This window comes from Lepidochelys kempii, chromosome 9 (genome assembly GCF_965140265.1).
Source record: "Lepidochelys kempii isolate rLepKem1 chromosome 9, rLepKem1.hap2, whole genome shotgun sequence".
Taxonomy (NCBI): Eukaryota; Metazoa; Chordata; order Testudines; family Cheloniidae; genus Lepidochelys; species Lepidochelys kempii.
Genome location: NC_133264.1, coordinates 5666186 through 5690465, shown reverse-complemented (window position 1 = coordinate 5690465; position 24280 = coordinate 5666186). Strand labels below are relative to the sequence as shown.

The 24280-nt window shown below is 65.3% G+C and overlaps 1 protein-coding gene across 9 annotated transcripts in view; it reads right to left on the bottom strand.

The window, feature by feature from the left end:
* The window catches only part of TNK2 (tyrosine kinase non receptor 2), an 80938-nt gene that overhangs the window by 44839 nt on the left and 11819 nt on the right, over positions 1 to 24280 (bottom strand). For 7 of the 9 annotated variants that reach the window (XM_073359080.1, XM_073359088.1, XM_073359081.1 and 4 more), the window contains exon 2: positions 16819 to 17137. In XM_073359080.1, coding sequence (XP_073215181.1) covers positions 16819 to 17016 — 198 coding nt within the window. In that variant the 5' untranslated portion in view covers positions 17017 to 17137. Of the gene's footprint in view, positions 1 to 6063; positions 6141 to 11601; positions 11620 to 16818; positions 17138 to 24280 lie in introns of those variants that run through there. The other 2 variants (XM_073359087.1, XM_073359089.1) reach the window with 2 other exon arrangements.

The following is a 24280-nucleotide window of genomic DNA, read 5'->3' as shown; positions in this document are numbered from 1 at the left end:
CCAGCACTGACTGAGAGGCCAGCGCCCCCTAGTGCCAGGCTGGGGTACTGGGGCCAGCACTGACTGAGAGGCTAGCGCCCCCTAGTGCCACGCTGGGGTACTGGGGCCAGCACTGACTGAGAAAGCTCCCTGCCGTGTCATTGCTCCCAGCAGCACGTTGTTGGCAGCCGAGAGCACCTACCCTTGCAGGATCAGCCCCCCAGCTCCAGACTGCTCCTCTTGTCCCCGGCTGGGTCTTACCCATGGTGCTTTGCACACACAGGGAGTCGCTCGGGGCCGTGCTCAAGGTTTGACCATCCCGTCCGCAGCTCCCCCAAACCTAGCGACAGGCACCTCAGAACCGAGTTGGGCTGCCAAGCCAGTTGCCTCTGCGCCTGCCCCCCAGGCCCAGCCCTCTTCTGTCCCCACGGGGCACCCTTCCCTGGGGCAGCTGCAGCTGCCACCTGGCCAGGCAGGCGTGGAGCTGTGAGCTCCTAGGCGGGCCGCTGTCAGCGGCAGTGGGCTGAAGACTTTGGGGCTGGCACTAATTCCCACACACCGGACTCCCAAAACTGAGCCCCCTCCCCCCCCCCGACCCTTCCTTAGCAGCCTGCACGGCTCATTGTCTTCCACGCACCGCTCGCCTTTTGCGCACACAGACAGGCTGGCGTTGCTCTTCGCAGTCTGACCCCCCGCCCCATGCTCCGCTGAGCCGGGAACAGTTAATGGAACATGTGCGCGGCCCCCTAGGGGCACGGCCCATGTCCGGGCCCGGCCCTCAGCTGAGGCGCTCTGGGAACTGGGGCCCAGCGAGCCGGGGGAGGCCCTGCACACGGGGGAGCTGTGCGGCACTAGGCTGGTAGGAGGGTGCGTCCATACTACGGAGTGGGCGTTAGCGACTGAGGCACTGTGCTAGTCAGCGCCAAGCCCCGCTGGAGCGGAGGGTTTCCCTGCGGGGATGGGCCTGGAGGTTGGGGCAGCATCCGCGTTATGACTCAAGCCCCGAGACGCAGGGCAGCAGGTGGCCAGTGCGGCTCAGAGCAGCTGCCCCCTCCCCCCACACAGACGCTAAGAGCAGGTGCAGAGGGTCACACATCACATGGCCCTGCCCCCCCCCTCTCCAAACACCACCCCCAACCGCTCCACCAGAGCCCCCCAGGGCTGCTGCATGCACCCTGCCCCACAGCGCTGGGACAGCAGGTCACATTTGCACGGTGGGCAAAGGAGGAGCACGGCTAGGGCTGAGGCCCGCACTTGTCCCCAGACCAGAGAGGCCCAGCCCCAAAGCCACAGCAGGGTCGCTGCCCCTCTTCCTAGAGATGGGGGTATCCCCCAGGCGTGTGCACGGGCCCGATGCTGCCAGGGGCTGAGTGCCTCCACCCCCAAAGCTGCAGTGGGAGGCGAGGAGCAGGCCCTATCCGAGCCTGGAGCGGATTTTCAGCCACATTGTGTGTGGGGAGGGCAGTGGGCCAGGAGCTGGGGTCTTCTGCTTCCCCTATTACACAGCGCCCTGCAGCTGTGGCGAGGGGCTCATTGGCATGCAGGCCCAGGCAGCGCTGCGGGGAGCGCGGCCAGCTCAGGGCTGCCAGGCACCACCATGCCAAGGGCAGAACAAGGCCGGCCCCGTATGCAAGGGACTCCCTCTCCCCCCAGGGCCAGCACGCTGGGGGGGCACAGGCTGGCACAAAGGGGGGCTGGGACACAGGCTCCCAACTGGCCCCATGCCATGGCCACAGAGGAGAGTCTCTCCCTCCGACCCCTGGTGCGCCAGGAACCTGGCGTGAACACACTGCAGCTCTGCACCCGCAAACATGCCCGCCAGCATCTGAGCCAGTGTCCTGGGCAGCTGGCAAGGCCCCAAGCCTCAGGTTACACAGAGGGCAGACCTCCTATCCGCCCCCAGGCAACAGAGGCGGCGCAGGCTAGTGGGCAGAGCAAACGCCTGGGAGGCGGGAAAAGAGTACAGGGGTCCAGGGAATTGGCAGCCTTGGGTTCAATTCTCTGCTCTGCTGGACTCCCTGAGTGACTTTGGTCAAGTCACTCTGTGCCTCAGTTTCCCCAATAATGCCCCTGCTCTGCCTCCTGGGGTGGGGGGGTGGGGTGGCGGAGCTGACTGCTGTGGGTCTCTGTCAACCGAGCACAGCCCTGCTGATAAACTGACCTGATGGCGGGTGAGCAGCAGCGCAGTGGGGAAGGGGTTAAACACAGAGTGCAGAGTCAAATCTCTGCCCTGGCCCAGCTGGATTCCAGCCCGGACAATGGGAGCTAGGAGACGCCGGAGCCAGGAGCCCTCCACAAGCAGCCAACTGAGGGGCTCCCAGTGGCAGCACCCTCCCCAACCCACGGTAGTGCTGAGGCCAGGCTCTGCTCGCCCCAGGACCTCCACCGTGCTCCCACGGCCTGACGCCAGCCACGAGCAGCTGCGCAAGGGAACAAAGCAGGGCCTTGGCCGCTCTCGCCCGGCTCCAGCTCAGTGTGGACAGGGCTACAGCTCCCAGCTATTCACCAGCTCCGCCCCACGCTGCACAGACCTGCCCAACCCCCCATAGCTCCCAAACCACCAGCCTCTGCCCCCCCAGCAACAGGGACAGCCCCGATGAACTGCACAGGCCCCATCCTCTCTCTGGGCCCAGCCACCAGCCGGCAACGCCATCTGCCCCCACACCTGGGAACCCGACAGGTCCTTCAAGAAACCCGGCTGCTGGCTGCACTGATGGCCCTGGGCTGTGATGGTATGAGACCTGCCCAGCCCTGATCATGTGCTCAGCGTTGCCCCATGACATCGCCCAAAAGGTTCACCAGCCAGAGCAGCACCCCCCTGCCGTGTCCCCATGCCGCTCATGGACAGAGCCCCCCTGCTCCCAGCCATTCACAGACAATGCCCTCCTGCCATGTCCCCTTCTCCTCCCCACTGACCACAGACAGTGCCCCCCTGCCATGCCCTCCCCCCCACCATCACTTACGGACCACGCCCCCCTGCTCCCCACCATTCAGACAGTGCCCCCTTGCCATGCCCCCCCCCATCACTTATGGATAGTGCCCCCCTGCTCCTCACCATTCACAGACAGCGCCCCCCCGCCATGTCTCCCTCTGCTCCTCACTGACCACAGACAGTGCCCCCCCCCGCCATGTCCTCCCCCCTCCATCACTTACGGACAGCACCTCCCCCTGTTCCCCACCATTCATGGATAGCGCCCCCCCACCACATCCTCTTCTGCTCCCCACCATTCACAGACGGTGTCCTCTCCAGCTCCCGCCACTCATGCACAGTGACCCATTGCTCTTCACCATCCACAGACACCGCCCCCCGCCACGTCCTCCACACCCCACATCGCTTACGGACAGTGCCTCCCCCTGGCTCCTCACCATTTACAGACAGCACCCCCTGCCACATCCTCTCCACCCCCTGCCACTCACGAACAGTGACTCCCACTCCCCACAGTTCACAGAAACCATCCTCCCCACTCCCTACCACTCACGGACAGCGCCCCTGGCCCCATCCCCCCTTGCTCCCCACCGACCAGACAGTGCCCTCCCCACTGCATCCCCCCTGCCATCATAAACCCACCCACCCCCTCTAATGCACTCCACATACCCACTACACACCACCCCCTCTAAACATTATACTCCCTATACCCTTCCCTTCCCTAACACCACCTCCCAATTTGCTCACATCCCTCTACACAATACAACACCCCCCACACACTGCCCTTCCCCCCACCTCTCCAGAAGCAGGAAGGCTTGTGGGTCCCATCACCTGCCCAGCTGAGGGGCCCTGGTGGTGGCAATGGTTTTGCAGAGCATAGACTGCAGGGGATGGGGAGGGGGCATTTCCCATCCTTATTCCAGAGGCCCCGTGGGCAGCCCTCAGTCAACGCAGCCAGCCTGCGACAGCCCAGGAGAGACGTCCAATGGCAATGGAGGGGCACCTGCTTATGGCAGGGGCTGGCCCTGGCCCCCACTGATCCACCATTCCGGGATGGCTGGATTCATTCTTTGACCTCGGGCGAGTCCCGCAGGCCAGAAGCCGGCACGTTCACAGGCTGGCCACTGCTTTGCTGCCCCTATGTCCGGGACTCCCACTGGGCCTGACTCTCTGCAGTGCCCAGCACCCCAGTTCCCAGCAAGCGTGGCTGAAGCAGAGGGTGCTCGGCAGCCCCGAGCGCACCCCAGGGTGCTGTCTGCTTCCAAATATACTGGCCTAAATGACTTGCCCACGGTCGGACGGCAAGTGTGGGGATAGGACCCAGGAGTTCTGAGCCAAGCCCCATTCCTTCAACCACTAGGTAAAACTCCCTCCCTGGGTGAACAGGGCCAGTTGTTTTAGGACGCGCCCAACACACAAGAGGAACAAGGTGTCCCCCCCCCCCCCCAGCGGCAGTCGGACCCGCTGCCCAGCTGCGTTTGCTGGGAGGAGCCTGAGCAGGTGCCGGCCACCTCACCCCACACAGCCGATTGCCAGTGGCCGGCACCTGCTCAGGCTCCTCCCAGCAAACGCAGCGGGTCCAACTGCCGCTCGGGGGGGGGGAACTGGGAGCCCACCAATGCCCCGGTGCCCAACGACAGGACAGTATTTTCTGCACTTCAGCCAGACGAGCTCCAGACATTTGTGGCAATTGGCAGGGGAAACACGCTCCCATCTCGCCCTGCTTAGAGCTCGTTGGCATGGTGTGTGGATACAGCCTGGATCCAACAGCACACACTGGGCCACACACACCCCGGTGCTGCTCCAGCGCGCCCAGCCCGGCCCAGGAACAACCCAGCCCTGCCCATTTCCATGAAACAGCTGGAAGCCTGGACTTGGTCCAAGACCGTAGATGCAGCAAGCTGGTGACCCAGCTGCACGCGACCTTAGCATCCCCCCAGGAAGGGTGCGGGGTCTTCTGACTGCAGCCCCCATCCCCACAGCTCTGAGGACACCCCTGCTCCACACGCCCACCTGGGGTGCTTGCCAGCAGGGCATCCATGCACCTGCTGCCCCTTGAATCCCATGCCATGCTGCCCACTCTCTGCCTAGAACGGACCAGCCCACGGCCAGGGATCCAGCCCCTCTCAGCATGCTCCCTTCCCCGGATACAGCACAGTGCCAGGCCCGGGCTGGTCCCGGGCTGGACAGGGCAGGCTGCAGCCCCACACGGGAAGCCGATTGCCTCCTTCCAAGGCAGTTCTTCACCTGTGCTTTAGAAAACAGGGGCCAGAGAGCACCAGGGTCCTGGGCTAGCTCCCCACACGCTGCCCACTCCTGTACCTGCCCCCCCTCCTGCTGCTCCTAGGCTGGTCCCCTCCACCCACTGCCTGGCAGCTCACCTCAGTCCCAACCCACAGCCCCCTGCTGCTGCTGCCACCCTGCACTCCCCCGTACCTTGATCCCCCGCCACACACATCCCTGCCAGTGCCCCTCAACCCCGACCAGCAGCCTCCTGCCATCCCAGCTCGCAGCCCCCTTCCCCCAGCTGCACCTCAGTCCAGACATGAATCACACTGCCAGTTATGCCAACCCATGGGGCAGTTTGCCCTGTGCCAGGCTAGGAAAGGCTCAGATTCATGGGTGCTGGGATCCATCTGGGTCTGAGCACCAGCCAGCAGTGGGGAGGGCTGGCGCCGAACTGGCCCAGCTGCTGGAGGCCAGATCCAGACAGTGCCCCGGGGCAGGGAGCCCTGCCCCTGCCAGCCCCCCTCCTCTCACCCGGGAAAGCCAGGCTGCACCCAGAAGCCCCTCACCCACGTTTAAAAGAGGAGCCCGCCTCGCAGGTCCCCGCGGGATAGGGAGCCGGGACCCCGGGTTCTCGCTTGCTGGGGCACCTTGGCCGGGTCACAGCCCCTCGTTGTGCCTCAGTTTCCCCAGCTGTTCAATGGGGAGAACAGTCCCCCGGCTTTCGTGAAGGGCCGCAGCTGCACGGTGCGGGGCTACCAGCAAAGCCGCGCCCGAAGGAGAGGGCCCCCCTGCCCCACACCATCCCTGAAGGCCCAGCAGCCGGCCCCCGACGCTCCAGGGGTTCGCGCCTCGGGGGATACGGCCCCCCGCTGCTACCCCAGGGCCCGGCGGAACCAGGCTCGCCCCCGGCGGCGCCCCGCTGTACTGACCCTCTGGCCCGGCCGATCGCCCCGCGGGCCGGCTGCGGCGAGCGGAGCCCAGCGGCCCCCGGGGAGCCGGGCGAGAGCGCGCCGGGCGCCTGCCGCATGGGGCGCGGGGATGCCGGCGGCTGCGCTCAGCGGGGCGCCGGGCGAGGGCGAGGGCTCGGAGCGGGCCCGGCCCGGCGGCGGGGCAGGGGACGGGGCCGGCCAGGCGCATCCTCCCCGGCCGGGCTGGGCCGGCGGCCTCGCTCCGCACATGCTCCCGGCCCCCAGCGGGGGAAGATGGCGGCTCGCCCCCCCCCCCCCCCCGGCCGGGCACGGGCCTGGAGCCGGAGCTGGGGGGAGAGGGGCCCGGCCCATGAGCGGGGGGGCAGACGGGGGCGAGAAGCCCAGCTGATGGGCGGGCGGGCAGGCAGGCCCTGCTGGGGGGGGCAGGGCACGGCACACCTCGGGGTGGGGGGTGGGAGATAGGGGCGCAGAAGCCCAGCTGATGGGTGGGGGGGCGGGCGGGCAGGCAGGCCCTGCTGGGGGGGGGCAGGGCACGGCACACCTCGGGGTGGGGGGTGGGAGATTGGGGCGCAGAAGCCCAGCTGATGGGTGGGGGGGCGGGCGGGCAGGCAGGCCCTGCTGGGGGGGGCAGGGCACGGCACACCTCGGGGTGGGGTGGGGGGGGAGATAGGGGTGCAGAGGCCCAGCTGATGAGTGGGGGGGCGGGCAGGCAGGCCCTGCTGGGGGGGGCAGGGCACGGCACACCTCGGGGTGGGGTGGGGTGGGGGGGAGACAGGGGCGCAGAGGCCCAGCTGATGGGTGGGGGGCTCACGGGCAGCCCTGCTGTGGGGTGGGGTGGGGGTGGGCGAAGAGAGGGGCGAGAGGCACAGCCTAAGGGCTGGGGGGCTTAGGGGCAGCCCTGCTGGGGGGGGGGGGGGGAGATAGGGGAGAGAGGCACAGCTGATCAGTGGGGGCAGGCAGGCCCTGCTGTGGAGGGGGAGAGGGGGGGCAGGGCATAGCCCGGGGTGTGTGTGTGGGGAGGAGATGGGGCGAGAGGCACAGCCTAAGGGCTGGGGGGGCTCAAGGGCAGCCCTGGGGGGGGGAGGATAGGGGCAAAAGGCACAGCTGATGGGTGGGGGCAGGCAGGCCCTGCTGCGGGGGGGCAGGGCACAGCCCAGGGTGTGCGTGGGGGGGGGGGGGGAGACGGGCGAGAGGCACAGCCCAAGAGCTGAGGGACTCAGGGGCAGCCCTGCTGGGGGGCGGGGGGGAGACAGGGGCGACAGACCCAGCTGATGGGTGGGGGCAGGCAGGCAGGCCCTGCTGGGGGGCAGGGCTCAGCCCGGGGTGTGTGTGTGTGAGGGGGAAGACAGGGGCGAGCGGGACAGCCCAAGAGCTGGGGGGCTCAGGTGCAGCCCTGCTGGGGGGCGGGAGATAGGGGAGAGAGGCCCAGCTGCTGGATGGGGGCGAGCAGGCAGGCCCTGCTGGGGGGTGGGGTATTCTGCCCGTGTGGGTACGGGCCATGTGGGTCAGGGGGTGTGATTCCCTCCATCACTGGTTAAGCCAAGCCTGCCCCACAGGGGAACCCCAGACATCCCCTATGCGTGGGGCTGGGCTGGTTTATAAGAACCCTTCACCTGCTTGCAAGGGCCCAACCTTGGGCATCAGCAGCCCAACCCAAGCGCCCAACCCAGCCTTGGCATCAGTACAGGGAAGTGAACGTATTCCAGACCAGAGCAACCTTCCCTAGTACACAGCTCTGCCCGCACCCCTCAATCCCGACTCGCAGCCCCCTGGTACCAGCCCTGGGATCCCCCCCCACAGCTCTGTCAGCACCCCTCAATCCCAGCCCACAACTCCCTGGTACCAGCCCCGGGCTCCCCCCACACAGCTCTGCCCGTGCCCCTCAATCCAGACTCCCACCCCCCTGCTGTCTCTGCTCTGGGCTCCCCACACACAGCTCTGCCAGCGCCCCTCAATCCCTACACCCAGGCCCCTGGTACCAGCCCTGGGCTCCCCACCCCCAGCTCTGCCCACGCCCGTCAGTCCTGACACGCAGCCTCCTGCTGTCCCAGCCCTGGGCTCCCCACCAACATTGTATTTCAAAAATAAGGGACTGTTTTCTTAGCACCCCTGCCCCCTCATATCCTCAAATTAATAATACCAACACTGAGCGGGACTCACCCCCATTCGCCAGGGGTATTTCCTGCAGCGCTCAGCAACTCCTCTTCTTGTACAGATGAAAAAATAAGGACCCTTGTAATACAGGACTGTTCAGTGGGCAACCCTGCCTCTAGCCCCAGCTCTGCCGGTCCCCCTCACTCCCAACCCCCCACATTCCAGTCTGGGTCTCCCGCAGAGGGGACAATCAGGCAGCAGGGCGAGGCCCCCACCCTCCCCTTTGTTTGTGACCCAGCCAGGATCTCAGCTCTGCCCGGGGAGGTGAAGGTCAGCATGTTAACCCTTGGGAGCCCAGCTGCAATAGCCACCACTGCAGAAGGCAGAGGCCGGGGGCGGGGGGGGGGGGAGCAGCTGACCCAGTGGCGCTTCCTCCCAAGCTTCCCACCCTGGGCTGAGCCCATTGACACCAGCGCCTAGAGGTGCAGAGCGCCCCCCCCCCCCCCCAGCAGCGCCCAGCCCAGCTGCAAACCTGCCAAGCACCCAGCAAAGGTGCAGACCCGCTGCCCAGCCCCCGCCCAGCAGCCAGCTAGCCGCAAACCCACTGGACCCCCCAAGCACCCATGCCCCAGCACCCAGCCCCGCCCCAAACCTGCCAGACCTTCTCCCAGCACCCAGCCCAGGTGCAGACCCACCAGGCCCCCACGGCCAGAGCAGGGGAAGATGCTTTGGCCAGGTGGATGCTGCGGGGGGGGGGGGGGGAGCCCAATCCTGTCCCTCCTCATGGAGAAGCCTGGCTGTTCGCAGGCCCGCCCCAGGCCAGCCCACCTGGGCCAGCCTCAGGGGACTGAGCCAGGGGATACAGAGCCTTCCCCTCCCAGGGCCAGCGGAACGGCAGACCCGGGGGGGAGGTGACTTGGGGGCCCAGGCAACAGCTGCCTGTCTACCCCCAGAGCCCTGCTCCCCACTATCCCTGGGCTGAGGCTTCAGTCGAAGCCCTGAGTGATCCTCAGAGCACCCCCTCAGGAAGCGCGGCCTGCACTGTCCAAGGGGGAGAGGGACAGCTCAGTGGTTTGAGCATTGACCTGCTAAACCCAGGGTTGTGAGCTCAATCCTTGAGGGGGCTGTTTAGCGATCTGGGGCAAAAATTGGGGATTGGTCCTGCTCTGAGCGGGGGGTGGGACTAAATGACATCCTGAGGTCCCTTCCAACCCTGATATTCTAGGATTCTATGAAGCTGCCCCATGTCCAAGGCCGGCGAGCCAGCACCCCTCCCAGCACGGAGCCCCCCCTGTGCCTTGGCCCGGCCCCATCAATACCCTGCATGGCTGGGGACAATCAATGTCTCTGCGCTCCCTGCCTGTGGGGCGTAGTCCCTCCCCGCACCTACCCCCAAGCCTGGGCCACACTTCAAAGACTACCTTCAATCTGGAGGTATGCAGGGGTTTGCCCCACTGGAACAGAGACATGCTCTCAGTCCAGCCCCCGGGCTGCTCCGGCGGCCAGTGCCCATGGGCGTGATCCCTGTGCCACATGATGCCACCGGGGTGGGGAGATTCCTCCTGACCCCTGGCTGCAGAGTGGTTGCTGCCCTGAAGCCTGGGGTTCGATCCCTGTTGTGTCACTGCACGGCCCTTTTAAAGCACCCTTGCCTATGAGTGAAGTGGCGCGAGCTTCCCCCTCCCCCATTTCCTCCCCCAGGGCAGCCTGACTCACCCTCCTGTGGAGGAAGGTGTCTCGGCCATGCAGCTCCCAGCTTGGCCAGAGGGGGTCGCTCAGGAGCTCTCCCTCTTGCCATGGATCTTGTCTACATTCGGCAGACACCAGCTATCGGCCCAGTGGGGGTGGGGGGCTCTCATACACCCCCACACTCGCCTTGCTGCCTTGCTGTCCATGTCAGGGCAGCCCACAGCCCCCCACAGGGGGCTTCACCTCAGGGGGCGTTTGGAGGGGACCCGCCCAGCCCAGCCCCAGGGAGCTCGGCGATTCATTGCAGCCCTGGGACGAGTCTAGGAGCAACTGCAGCATGGGAGATCCCTGGGCCCGGGAGCCTAGAGCCCAAGCTAGCGGGGCTCCAGCGAGACAGCGGGGGGCCGCACTGGCAGACATCTCTGGACTTGGGGTTGGGGGCTGAGCAGAGGCAGGGCATCCTGAGGCCGGGGAGCCAGCAGTGAGGGAGGGAGGGAAGGAGGTGGGTGGACAAGGCAGGGCAGGAGCCCCATTGCTAAGAGTGCACGAAGCACCGCACGAGGGGCAGCCTGTCCCCCCGCCCCCCGGGGGGGGGGATGACCAATGGGGAGCTGGGAAGAGCCAGGCTCAGGGGCCTTTCCTCTGCACGCCACCCAAGGGCGTCCCCAGCCCAGGGGTGCTAGCAGGCAGGTGGCATGGAGAGCACCCCAGCGTGGGACACGGCTGCAGCACAGCTCCCCGGTCTCCTCCCCTCATCCCACAGGGCTGAGCTCACCGCTCAGCCAGGGAAGAGCCCCGGGGGGGGGGGGGGGGGCTGTAACAAGCTGGTGAGGCGCATCCTGCCTGCACATGTGTGTCACGGCACTGGCATGCCAGACAGCCATGACTTACACGTGTGCTATGCCAGCTCTGACCTGACAGGCAGAGCATGGGGACGGACACATCGCCTGCCCGGCTGCCAGCAGGGTCTGCGGGGGCTACTATCGAACACCAAGTGAACATGCTGCAGCCCGGCAGAGCAAACGTCCCCTGCACCCAGCTCCTCCTGGGGGCAGAGGGTAGCTCGGCCCCTGTGGCCCATTCAGCTGAGCCCCTCTACCGACGGTGCCCATGAGGGGTCCCTGCAACGGGGGGCCCAGATGTCCCATCCCACAGCTAGCTCCTACCCACGCGGAACTTGCTCCCACGGCCAACCCAGAAGAGCATCGGCAGAGGGCCAGCTCCTCCCCAGACACCCACCTGCCTGCCTGCCACCACTGGGAACAGAGATTCATTCACTAGCCAGAGGCAGCCACAGGCTGGGCACTCTCCAGCCCCCGCATAGCCCCGGCCCCATGCCCCAGACACCACCTCGCACCATCCGCCTCACATGTCCTGTCCCACACCGGTATCTTGTGCACAGCCCACCCCCTGCCTGCCACGCTTCAACCCCCACTACTCATCACACAGCAAACGGGGGAGCACCAGGATAAGATTTGTCTGTTATACTCCCGCCCTGGTCACTATAAACCCTCTGGGTGTCACTCACTTGAGTGGGGGGGGGGAAGCTGCTCTCCTGGCACACTGGGCAATGCCAGCAACCCAGCCTGGTCAGTTTCAGGCTCCATTCACATCCCAGGCAGTGGGGGACATTTAAAATCCCCAGCAACTTCCAAGTGGTTGCGGGCAGAGGATCCCCTCGGACGGGTGGCAGGGAGCTCGTGGGCAGAGGGCTTGGGGCAGCCTGCACGTGGGGGCTGGCGCATCGCCACTCACCTCCTGCATCTCGCCAGCCAGGGCTGGAGTCCCAGGGCTCCGTGGCACAGCCGGCCGGCGTTTGTTTACAGTCTGCCACTCTCGGGTGGCTGGTCACATGGCAGTGAGCTCAGCAGCTGCAGCAGGCCGTTCATTCCCGGGGCAGGGCCAGGCAGAGTTTCAGGGACACTCCCCAGGGAGCCAGCTCTGCCACGAGCCCTGCTGGTTGGGTCACCTCTGGCAAGTGACACCCACAAGGCACTGGCGAGTCACGGAGCCGGGAGTCAAAGGGACACTGACCTGCGATGACTCCACCACCCGGTCCCAGCACACGGGGGCAAGAGGGAGCCATGCAGAAGGAGCCCCAGTTGCCCACAGTGACACGGGGCCAATCCCACGCCCACCTTAACATCCCCTGGAATGGGCCCTCTGCCTGCGAGCTCCCGGCCACCCGTCCGAGGGGACCCCCGACAAGGGAGCTGTGCCGGCCTGGGAGGGCACTGCTGACCTGCTCCCATGACACAGCAAGGGTAGGCGGCACTGCCCTGGCTCCGGCAGCCCCCCATACCCGCCCCTTGGAGGTGCTCCATGGATCCACCCTGCCCCCTCACCCTCCCCAGATCCCAGATGCCACAGGCCCCACAACATGCCAACATCCCATCGTGGCACCCAGCGCCCCACTGCTGGGAGGGAACGGGCACCTGGGTGAAGAGCCGCTGGCTTACAGAAGCTGGGTCCCCGCAGCCCCCCGCACTGAGGGGTGCCCCTCCCCGTGGGCCATGCTGATCTCGGTGGCTTGGGGGACTCCCCATGGCACAGCAAAGGCACATGCAGACAGTCCCCCCCCACCCCAGAGTCCCCCCCACGGCCCATATGGCACACAGGCCCCAAGGCACTATCTGCCCCACAGCACGAGGGGAGCTATCCCCCCACCCACTGCCGCTGAGCCCCAGCAGAGCTCCCGTGTCTGTCAGAGGCCCATCCCCCGCGCTGCCGGTGGGCTGCCCTGCCTCGTACAGCTCCCCGGGCCCATGGGGAGGGGACCGACCCGGCCATTTGCCAGGTCCCACACACAGGAAACTACAACAGCCGACAGACAAGTACCCGCTGCTCCCAGGGTGCTAGTGTGGGTAACCACCCCCCAGCTGGGCCCTGGGCAGCCCCGGCCCCCAGGGATGCTGCCCCCCGCCCAGAACAGTAGGGGCCATTAACGTGTCACCGGAGCAATGATTAATGACCGCACTGCTGCTCCCAAGGGGTGCCGGAAGAGCCAGGGCAGTGCAGCCCCCCGGGGAGAGCCCTGCACGGAGGGTACGAACCCCAAGGAGGGGGGGGGAGCAGGCGCCAGGCCATGCAGGTACCAGGGAGAGGGGCTCTAAAGGGGTTAGACGGAGCCCTGAGCTCTGCGCTGTGGAAAGTGGGCGGGCGGACAGGGCACGGCCATGACCCGTCTGCACTGCACAGCACTCTAGGATCTGCCCCGGCGCCCCATTCCCAGCGAGTCCCAGTGCTGCGGCTCAGCAGCCCTGGCTACGCCCACCCGGGAGCTATGGCACATGCAAGCCCACGGCCCCGCGCCCCGGCCCGAGTGTGGGGCGAGCCGCCAGCGGGCGACGGGGAAGAGGGGAGAATGCCCGGCACCGTGTCTATGCCCCTTCTTCTCAGAGCAGCCAGCTTGGTGGGTCGGAGCCTTGGCCCCAGCTCTGGCACAGCACTAGGGGATGCTGTGGGGCAAGCAGTGCGGAGCAGGGGGAAGTCTGGGCACGCCAGGCAGCAGCTGGCAGACTGGGGAGGCTGCATTCGGCGCACAGCAGAAGGGATGCAATGCAAGGCGCGACACAGACTCTCGGAAGAGGCTGGAGGACGCGCCACCGCTCCTGCCAGCCAGGGCGACAGAGGAACCTGTTCGCCGAGGGGAGGGCTGCAGCCCACCCTGTGCCCCCATCCACACCCAGGACAAGCCAGCCCTAAGCCGCCTGCCTCCCTCAAATCCCTTCCATATGCTGAGCTGTATGTGGCAAGGGCCCAGGGGCTGGCTGGCAGGTCCGGTGCCCCTCCCTTTGCCTGCAGAGGGACCGGGAGACGGGTTTCAGGGCACAGGCAATCTTCACAGCAGATTAGTCTGGGGGGATCCACATGGGGGGGGGGGGAGAGAACGGGACATGTCCTGGCCCCCCATCCTCCCTACAGCCCGCAGGCCGATGCCGCGTGGGACCCCGTGCCTGACACAGAGCAGCCCAGATCTCAGATGTGGCTGCCCAGCCACTACCCAATGCCCCCTCTGCTCCCCACCGGAGCCAGCAGGGAACGCTAACCCCGAGCTGTGCCCTGGCTGGCTCCAGTGGCCGGGAACAGGTGGGGTGCCTTGCAGCTGCAGGGGTGGCCGGCTGTATCCCAGCTGAGTCCCTGACCACCCTTCTCCTTGCTGGTGGCCACTGCAGAGCGGCCAAGGGCTGGGTGGGCCCTGAAGACTGGCCCCCTTATGTGGCATAGGGTCCCTCCATGGCGGGGCTGGGTGAGGGAAGTTTGCCCTGCCATTGTCCCTGTCCTGTGCACCATCAATCCAGCCCCAGCCCCCAATAATGGGGAGGGAGCATGCATGAAACTGTACTGCTCAACTGTGTGTCACAGGCCCCATATTGCAAGTGGTGATTCTCCCTTTGTTTGCACAGCAGGGGCCTGTGTTTCTGGAGCAGGAGGCAGGTTTCCGGGCAGCGCAGTGGCAGCCACGAAGCTGTCCTGACTTCTGGGCCTCAAGTGCAGCAAAGCCTCTGAACCATCACACCGCTCCCAGGAGAGGACACTGGCTGGATGATTTTCTGTGGCTACAGAGAGTCATTGCAGCCCAGCACCCAGCCTCACCCACCCAGCCACAGCCCCATCTATGTCTGAGCTTTGGGTTTGCTGGTTGGGAAATACCCTGATGGGCAACAGTTCCTGTGGCAAACGCTGGGGCCAGGATGCTGTCAATGGGCTCAAGGGGGGGGGGGGAAGACTTTAAATCAGTTGTTCCCACCCCCTTACTAATCCCAGGTGGTTTGTTCACCCTGCCTCCGCACAGCAGCGGGATCAGCGCCTGGGCTCCTGGAGCCTAAGCCGGGGGGGTTCCAGGAAGGGATTCACTGTTTTAAGGAACAGCCCAACCCTCCCCGCACCCCAAGTGCGCCACCCCGCAGCAGCGCCAGAAGCCAGGCCGTGGCTCAAGGAGGCAGCCGGTCTGAGAGGCGGAAGGGCAGCCAAGGCGGGAGCGAGTGGGGTACGTAGATCCGGTTCTAGGGCTCTTTCCCAGTCCAAAGTGCCTTGAAAACCTGTGTACGTACAGGAGGTCGTCTCCACCACAAGGGTGAAACGCAGCAACTGCCCAACAGCTGCAGAAACCATGGACAGAACAGGAAGGAAAAGACACTAACGAATCAGGAGCAGTCTAGGGCTCCAGGGCCAGCCCTGTGCCACCCAGCATGGCTGCCCGGGACTCCACGGCAGCAACAGGGACAGAGCTCAGACCCTCCTGCTCCAAAAACCCAGGCCTAAGGAGACTCTCCATTAACTGTAAGCAGTATGGGGGCTCTGACCCACAGCGGGGCCATTCTAATTCCACCCTGTAGTAGGCAGCGCAAGGTGTCAGCCATTCACTAGGATGCTGGAGCTGCAGAGGAAGTTACACAAGCAGCCAATAACTTCAGGGGCTGGCACCTGGCCAGCGCGCTGGGCTCGCGAATGCGCCCTTGCAAAAAGCGGCAGCTTTCACCACAGTCAGTCGCAGCCAGCTTTAAATCTCAGCCAAAAGATGGACCCTCCAATAGCATGGTACCCCCCACATCGCATGGGGGCCAGCCCCTCCTGAGAGTGCCCCCTACTGAGTCCCCAGTACCCTGAGAGCGCCCCCACCCCCCACTGCCTGCAGCACAGAACTCTGGAACTGCTTGAGAGCGCCCCCTACTGAGCCCCCAGCACTGAATGAGAGCCCCCCCAGGGAGCCTCCCCACTACCTACAGCATAGAGCCCCCTGCCACTGTCTGAGAGCACCCCCTAGCATTACACTGGGCATGGGGGTGGCACTGCCTGAGAGCCCCCCACCGCCCGCAGGACAATGCCTCCCCCCGCCACCACCTGAGAACGCCCCCTACTGAGCCCCCCCACTCCCTGCAGCAGAGTATCCCCGGCACCACATGTGAGCACCCCCTGGTGAGCCCCAGCCCCCCTGCTGCCTGCAGCACGGTGCCCCTTGCCACCGCCTAAGAGTGCCCCCTATTCAGACATTCCTCCCCCCCCCCCGTCTGTCTGCAGCACAGCATCTCCTGGCATCAATCTGGGCATGGGGGTCAGCACTGCAGAAAGCCCCTCCCTACTCAGCCCCCAGGCCCCATTCCCCGGAGCACAGCACCCCCCGGCATCACACTGGGCATGGGGGCCGATACCGACTGCCAGAGGAGCGTGTCCTGCTCCACTCCTGGCCATCCAGCATCCCTGGCACCACCCTAAGGAGAGTGGGCCCCCAAGGAAACTCCCTCACAACACCCTGAGCAGCTGGGTTGCCCTCAGTCATGGGAGATATACCCACATATGAACCAGGCTCCCGAGCCCAGCCCTGACCCCAGCTCGCAGCGCTACGGACGGAGCAGGACAAGCCGACTGGCAGGCAGGGATGTGGCGTGAGTCACAAATGCCGCATCAGGAGAGCCCAGGTGGGGGCAGCTGGGAGCCAGCCCAGAGCCTGAAAACAGGCAATTCCCTCCGGTCCAGAGCTGGGTACAGCACCACCCTGGCACAGAGCTGGCTTCAGCTGGGCACCTTTCTGCTTGGCCACAGGAGAGCGCACTTCACTCAGTTTGTGATACCGTCCCAGGCACCCGACACCAACCCGCCGACGATCGGTGGAGGGTGTGGGCAGGGGCTGGGGGGCCTTGGCAGAGGTGGAGGGGAACCAAACCCCCAGCCCAGAAAACAGGAGCGCTGCACTTCCTTCACCCACCTGAGCAGCTAGTCTGGCCCAATCACACCCTGCTAGGCCCAGGACCTGCTGAGAAACAGGCAGCAGAGAACCCCAGCCCTGCAGGGACCCCCAGCCCAGAACCTGTTCTCAGTTACACCAAACCCCTCCATATCCACACCAGTGTCTGGTCCTGTGGGCCTGGCAAGATCGCTCCCAGCCGGCACTGGTGCTGCCGGCCCGTGAGTGGGGACAGGCCTCTGGTGAGCGCGGGAAGGCTGGCAGTGCAGTGCAGCGGAGGGCCCTACCTGAGGCTCGGGCGCTGCTCCGTCTGGGCCTTGCGGTCCTGCCCCAGGGGACTCGTCAGAGGGCAGGGGGGCTCCAGCAGCGTTGGGGGGATATTCCGGGGGGCCGGGAGGGCGTCCGTTTTGGCCTCCCACAGAGTCTTGAGTTGTACAGAGGACTGAGGGGGGCTGAGTCCTAAAGCGCCGATAATCCTGGCCCATCCGCCTCCAGGGCGCGAGATCCCAGGGGGGGTCCCAGCACGATCCAGAGGGTGGCGCCCTGCGACTTGCCAGCGCGTCCGTCCAGGGCCGGGGCCTGGCTGTGGCAGCCCATGGGCTCAGTCTGGAAGAGAGAAAAGAGGTCCCAGTCTCAGGGCACATCTCCTCCAGCCGGGCACAGCATCACGCTCTGCAGGGAGGGTGCTGCCACCCGGAGCCACCAGGGTGCAGAGCGAAGTCACTGCCTGGCCGGGATGACTCCATGCCAAAGCCCCCACCCCCCTCCAGGCACCAACCCCAGAGGGAAACCAGCCCCGCAGGGGAAGTGCCACCCTCCCATTTGAGAGGGGACCAGGGACTGGGCTCGAACCCAGCACCTGCTCACTGGCTCTGGTGGAGACAGGCAGGCAGGCTCCTTGCAGCTGGCCCCCGGCGTGCCCAGGTGCCAATGCAAACAGGGAGGCCGGACATGCCATTCTCTGGGACAGGGAGGGGGGATCCCAGAGTCAGGGACCCTTCCAGCTCTGCCCAGGGCAGAACATACAGACGGGGTTGCTAGAGCACAGCTCCCCATGGCACCGGGGCAGAGCCAGGCCACGGGACCCTAGTGGGGAGGAATCAGGATCCCTCTTTGAGCGGCCCCCAAGATGGATGCTGTTGTTCCCCCCACTGCCCCCAGAGCCCTGCTCTGCCTGGCCAGTCGGCAGCCCTGGCACGCAGCCCCTCTGGGATGGAGTGCAGCCCCATGCACACCACAGGGGAGGAAGGGAGCACTGGCCCCCACCCCTGGGACGCGGCCTGCCCCAGCTGTACCCCTACCTTGGCAGCCCAGCCCAGCCTCTAGCAATCTCCCTGCAGTGCGCGCAGCTGGCAATGGCCGAGGCTCTCCACCCGCCTTTGAGCAGCCAGCTGGGCCCCAGCCCACGGGGGCACCGTTGGAGCGGGGAGAGCCTGGCTGTAAGGCCGGAGGCTGCAGCCAAGGCCATGGCTCAGCTGCCGTCCACAAATGGCCCCGTGCCCTCCCCCATCAGCTCCCAGGGCCTGGGAGTCAATGAGCTCATTGTCCGGGGGGTGGAGGGGGGGCAGAGCTGCGCTCTGGCATTTGCCCCTGACTGAGTGGGTGCTCACCCCCCTCCCCCCACATCAGGGGCTCTCACGCAACCCCTCTCTGACTCAGGGCCCTGGCTGGATCAGCTGGGACGTCCTGTCCCTGCTCCCAGTCCTGGGGGAGCCGGCGTGTGAGGAACACGGAGCCGTGTCTCAGCCACCCCCGCCCAAGCCAGCGCTCAGGGACCCTGCCAGGGCGCAGCCAACCCACATCGGGGGCCTTGAGAACAGGGAGAGGAGGGGACCAGCCTGTTCCTGGCAGTAAAGGGCCAAGAGGTCTGGTTAGAGGGAAGAGATGGTCTGCTCCCCACACCCAGCTCTGCCGGTGTCCCCCACTCCCAACCCACAGCCCCACCACTATCCCAGCCCTGAGCTCCCCTGCTGCTCTGTCAGTGCCCCTCAATCCCGACCCGCAGCCCCCTGCTAGCCCAGCCCTGGGCTCCCTCCCAAACTCTGCCGGGGCCCCCCACTCCTGACCCGCAGCCCCCTGCTAGCCCAGCCCTGGGCTCCCTCCCAAACTCTGCCGGGGCCCCCCACTCCTGACCCGCAGCCCCCTGCTAGCCCAGCCCTGGGCTCCCCACACCCAGCTCTGCCAGGGCCCCCCGCTCCTGACACACACGGTACAGGATGAACCAGAACCCTCCATGAGCTCCTCAGTCCTAGGCAGACTCAGCATCTCCCCCCTCACCCCCCACGCTCTAATGTAGCTGCACCAATTACTGCAGCTGCTAATTAATAGGCCCATTTCCTCCCCTGCTGCTGGCTCCTTTGGACCGTGTCCAGAAGAGGTGAGAATCCCACTCGGCAGCCAGCACCAGCCACCGCGCCAAGCTGTTCACTCCGGCCCCGGAGCTGTGCTCGCAGCACAGATGCTGGGACTGCGGCATGACAGTCCCCAGCCGGGCGAGGGAGATCTGCCCCCGGGAGGCTGCACGGGGGCCAGCGGGACCCCGTGGCCAGACAGGAGCAGCCTCTCCCAGGAGCAACACCGGAGGCTGCGGCTGACCCAGCAGTGGCAGGGGGGGTCTCTGGGCCCGACACTCACATTCACCAAGAGCTTCTCACGCCACAAAACTCCCCTTGGCCCAAGCCCTCCCCCCCGTCACACAGAGGCCCCGGGGCCTGAGCTGGATACGGACAGGGCCCCGCAGCGCCACTGATGGGCTGAGCCCCACAGCGCCCCCAGGAGGTGGGGATGTCTCGCCCCCACTCACCACGTGCGAGCCGGTGCACAGGTCAGACAGTCAGCACAGCGTACAGCACCTGGCACCATGCAGCTGCTGCACGGCTCAGCCCAGGTCCCACAGGGTGGAGCAGGGAACACCCCAGTCCCCTCCCCACCGGGCCTCCTTCCTTCCCTCTCCCAGGGCAGGATCAACCCAAGGTTTCTGACTGGTACCAGCTGGGATCCAAATGCCTCTGGGTGCATTTACACAGGGGTGGCCCCTGGCTATTCACCCATCCCCCAGGCAGGAGGCCCCACCCACAGGAGCCTGAGAGGGGCCAGAGGAAAGGAAATGAAGCTGCAGAGGGTGGAGATGAAAGGCCCCAGCTCAGTGCACATCTGCTCAGCAATTAAGGCTCTTAAAGGGACAGTGTAACCCTAGGCAGTCAGGACCATGGGCCCACTGTTGGTGGTTCCGGGCTGGATGCACACAGGGCCTTGGAAGGGGCCGGGGAGCATGTGGGCCAGGGCACTGTCACGTGCTGTTCAGGGCATCCAGACAGAGAGCCCTAGGGATATGGCTGCTGGGGGACAAGCCCCAATGGTGACACAAGAGCCTCAAACCCACCATCCAACTGCCCCCCCATGCAGCACACATGGACACTGGGGGTACCAGCAACATCACATGTAAGCTAGGGCCTTGGGCGCTAAGCCACAGGTCTCCGTCCCAGGGCACAAGCTGCAGGGCAGGGTATGTATCCTCACCCCCGACCCTGCCGCTAGAAGGCAGTTGCCACCCACACCACCCACTGTCTTGGAGACACAGGTGGCTGCAGGGGGGCAGAGGGGACCGGACAGATAAGGCTTGCCTTGGAGTGGGCCAGGAGTGCACAGCCAGGTGCCAGACGAATGCAGCACCCCCGGAGGGGACCCTGACCATGCTTCATGGCACTGCCCCCCATCTCACCATGCCCCAAGTGCCCTTACCCCAGTTCCACTCACTTCCCTTCCCAGCAGTTCCAGCTGCAGCCCAGCCCAGGAGAGCCATGTACTCTGGGCCTGCCAAGCAGCAGAGAATCCCAGAGCCCCCTCCAGTACCCCAGGCTGGTGGGGGACCCCGAGGGCAGAAGGCTGGTTCGGCGGGCACAGCCTCACCCTGGCAGGTATCTGTTCCCCAGCAGCTCTAATCTGCCCATTCCCACCAGCCACAGCGGGAGCGTCAGGGTGTTCAGGGCAGAGCCTTGCATCCGGCTCTCCCACGGCCAGCCCAAGGCCAGGGCCCATTCAGCAGGAAGCCAGAAGATCCCTCCAGCCTTCTCCCACCCAGTCCCCGCAGCCATGGCTTCCGCTATCACGTCAGCAGCCACCCAAATGACCCTGGAACATGCCAGGAAGGGGGTTGTGGTGTCTCAGCTCGGTGGGTATGGAGAGGGCTGGGGGGGTGGCTCCCCCTGCCCCCCAACAAGCCAGGCAGTGCAGGGGCTCCCGTGGGCACCCACAGGGCTATGCCCAAGGGAGGGGAGTGGAAGTTGCTACACCCCCTGGCCCCGGCAGCACTGGGGAGCAACCCAGCCCACGCAGCACCCTGCAGCCCAAGGCCAGGCTGGGGGAGCCATGAGCGAGTGACCAGCACAGACTCCACCCACCAAACCCCCCAGCTCCCCTCTCCGCCCACCCAGGGGAGTTCAGACCTGCTCCTGCACCAGCCGACCTGCCCAACGGCTCCGCAGCACCAACAGCCCACGTCCCCGGCTTCCTGCCCACGCCGCAGCTGCATGGCGCTCAGCCACCTCGCACTGGAGGGGGAGTGCACCTGGCGGCCCGGTGGGGGGAGGGGGAGGGATGTGCCACACCTGGAAATGGGGGAGCAGGGGGGTTCTAAGGGATGATCACAGCCCCCGGCGTCTGTTCTCTCACCATCCCTGGACGTGCTGGAGAGGGAAAAGCCCCGCTAGGTCCCATCTACAGCATTCCCTCTCCCCCCCCACCCCATGGTACTGCCTGAGCCCCTCCACTGCTCCAACTACGCGTGTTCCCCACCTGGCTGGAGCCTGCGGCTCCACTGACACTGGGAGACGGTGCCCGTGTAGCATCCCCACTACTGTACAGCTGGCAACCGGCCCCTAGAGCGCCTGCGGCCTGGGCACTGACCGGCCTCTCCCCCACCGAGCACAGGGAGGGGCAGGGACCTGCTCAGGGTCACAGAGAGCCCAAGTCTGGCCTTCACCCCAGTCAGCCATGCCCACTGGGGGACGCGCACTCCCCTCCTAGACGAGGCGGGACAGTGGGCCCAGGCAGAGACCCACATATACTCCCTCCCCCCCAGCAGTTCACATGGCACAATGGGCACCGGTGGGTTCACTGGCATGGCTTGGCTCTGGTCCCCTCACCTCCCAGCTGCCTGTTCAAATTAGCCTGGGCCAGGCATGCCCCAAAGCTGCTGTGGCCTGCCAGCCCGGCGACGCTAGCATGGACGGCGCTTGGTGGCTCTCAGCCCAGCTGGTCACAGACTAGTGACCACCGCACATTGGCACCCACAAATGGCTGCCAGCTGCCAAGGGGGAGCGCCCAGCTGTGGGGGATACTCCCAGCACCCCGACAAGCTGGGCGGTGCAGAGGGCTTTGCCAGCTAGGTCCTCTGGGGCCGCAGGTGGGAGATGCTTCCTCCTCCACAGCCCAAAAGTGGAACCTTTGGGGAGCAGAGAGACAAAACCCCCTGGGCAGGCAGCTGCCCTCAGCAGCACTAGAGGGCAAAGGACACTTTGGCACAGCAGGGCCCCTGGGGAGGGGATCAAATGGGCACCACAGGGGACCAGGAGTCAAGAGCTAGGAAGGCCAGGGAATGAACAGAGACCAGAGCGCAGGGGAGGCCTCTGTGCCGGAAGCAGCATGCCGGGGCTGCTCCTGGGAGCAGACGCATCCTATGGCGCATGTGGAATGGCCACCCCACCCCAGCCTAGAATGCCAACATCTGGCATGCCACCAGCCACATCTGGACCACCACCAGCCCCAAGCTGCCTTCTCAGTCCCCTGCCAGCCCCTCTGCCAGGGCTGTTCCAGGGGAGCAGGGGCCAGACCGCGCCTGCTTCGCTTCCCACTCGCTGCCAGGGGGAGAAGGGCCCCTTTGTCTCTGCTCCAGCCCCGGGAGACAGAGCCACAAAGGAGCTTTCTGCGGAGATCGTTGTGTGAAGGGCAGAGGTGCAAAAGGCCACGAGGGAGAGAGACAAACCCAGAGCCCACAGGGGGCTACAAACCTCCCCAGGCTTGCCTCAAGAGAGTAACCTCCACAGCTGGCCCTTCACAGCCCGCCAGCTGCACATGGCGGTCCATGCATGGCTGTCAGCAGAGATGGTCCGGGACACAACCCCATGTCCCTAAGCCGCAGTCGGCCAGAAGCTGGGACTGGATCACTCGCTTGCCCTGTTCTGTTCATCCCCGCTGAAGCATGTGGTCCCGGTCCCCGTCAGAGACAGGGTGCCAGGCTGGAAAGACGGTTGATCTGACCCAGCATGGCCGTTCTTATGCCCTCTGATCCTGCAAGGTGCCGGGTGCCTTCGAGTCCCAGCAGCTTCCCTGAGGAGCGAGGGCACTTAGCACCTGCCAGCACACCATGTGACAGGACACCTATGAGGGCCATCTCCAGGAAGAGAGGGGAAGTCTCAGGTGGGAATGGAGGGGGGTGGGGGGAAGACTGCTGGGCAGTCAGTTGCATGACAAGCACATCTCTCCTCTGGCAGCCAGAGTGCCCTAGGCATGCAGGGTTTGCCAGACCAGTCAGAGCACTGGATCACCTGACCTGCTGCCAGCAACACACGCTCCAGGGGTGGGAAAACAGGCTCATGGTGAAGCAGGACAATTGTGCAAGGCTGTACAAAGGGGCAGGATTCCTGAACCCTGCACCCACTGGTCCTGAAGCATGGGGCTTGCTCACCCATACCTTAGCTTGCTGAACTCCCCTACATTAGCGATATGGTTATCCAGCTGTAGGCTCCAAGTGCCCTGAACCCCACCGACAGTCATTTCCCCGCGTGATCCCTTGGCTTCTCACCCGGCCCTCGGCTTTGGGGCTTCACATTGCAATGGCTACACAACTCCACTGAAACAAGCCAAATCCCAGAAAAAGTCACTTCCTTCCTTCCGTGTATAAATGAGTCAGTCTCAGGCCAGCAGACGGGACCTTTACGATCCTATAGTCTGACAAGCTGCGTGGCACAGACCAGAGGCTCCCCCAGCCACTCCTGCAGCCAGTGCAGTCGCTTGCAGCTGGGCTAGAGCAGACCTTACAGAAAGCATTGACCTGGCCCCTCCTCTCCCCAGCCTTTGCAGAGATGCCCTTAGGCACCAGGCAGGGAGCTGGTGGTTCCAGTCTCCAGCTCCCCACATTCAGATAGGGCCTCTCTGTTTCTAAGGGTCAGGGGAAACATTTCAATTCGCACGCAGGTGCTTGAGTCCAGCCTGCACGCAGTGGAGTTTCTCTGCAATGCCTTAATGCTGGAACGCAGCAACCGACTGACTCCAAAACGCCCCGGCACGTTCCAGGCATCAAGGGGCAGAACTCCCCCGATCTGCAGAGAAGGGGGGGGGAATTGGAAAGCTAGACAGGGAAGTGGGGATGCACAGAGCCCTGGTCACCCGGTTAACACGCCCCTCAGCTTCAACCCCCTCTAACTGTCTACAGTTCAAAGCACCAGTTAGTGGCTGGTTGCCATTAACGCCTTCCCGCATAACATTCTTCTCCCCAAACTCAGCTCTGCTGATCTTGTCCACAGAGTGAAACTCTTGACATCCTGAGTGATGTAACTTCCAGAAAGGAAGGAAAGAACTAATGTTGAAGGAGGGGGGTGAATAGGGGACATGAGGTAGACAGAGCCCCGGACATGTAACAGAGGAGGGAATGAAGGCAACATAGAGCCCATGACCCGGGCGCAGACCAGGGGACCCTGGTATGTGGAACAGGAATGGAGGGGAGACTCGGGGGCACAACCCCTGGCATGA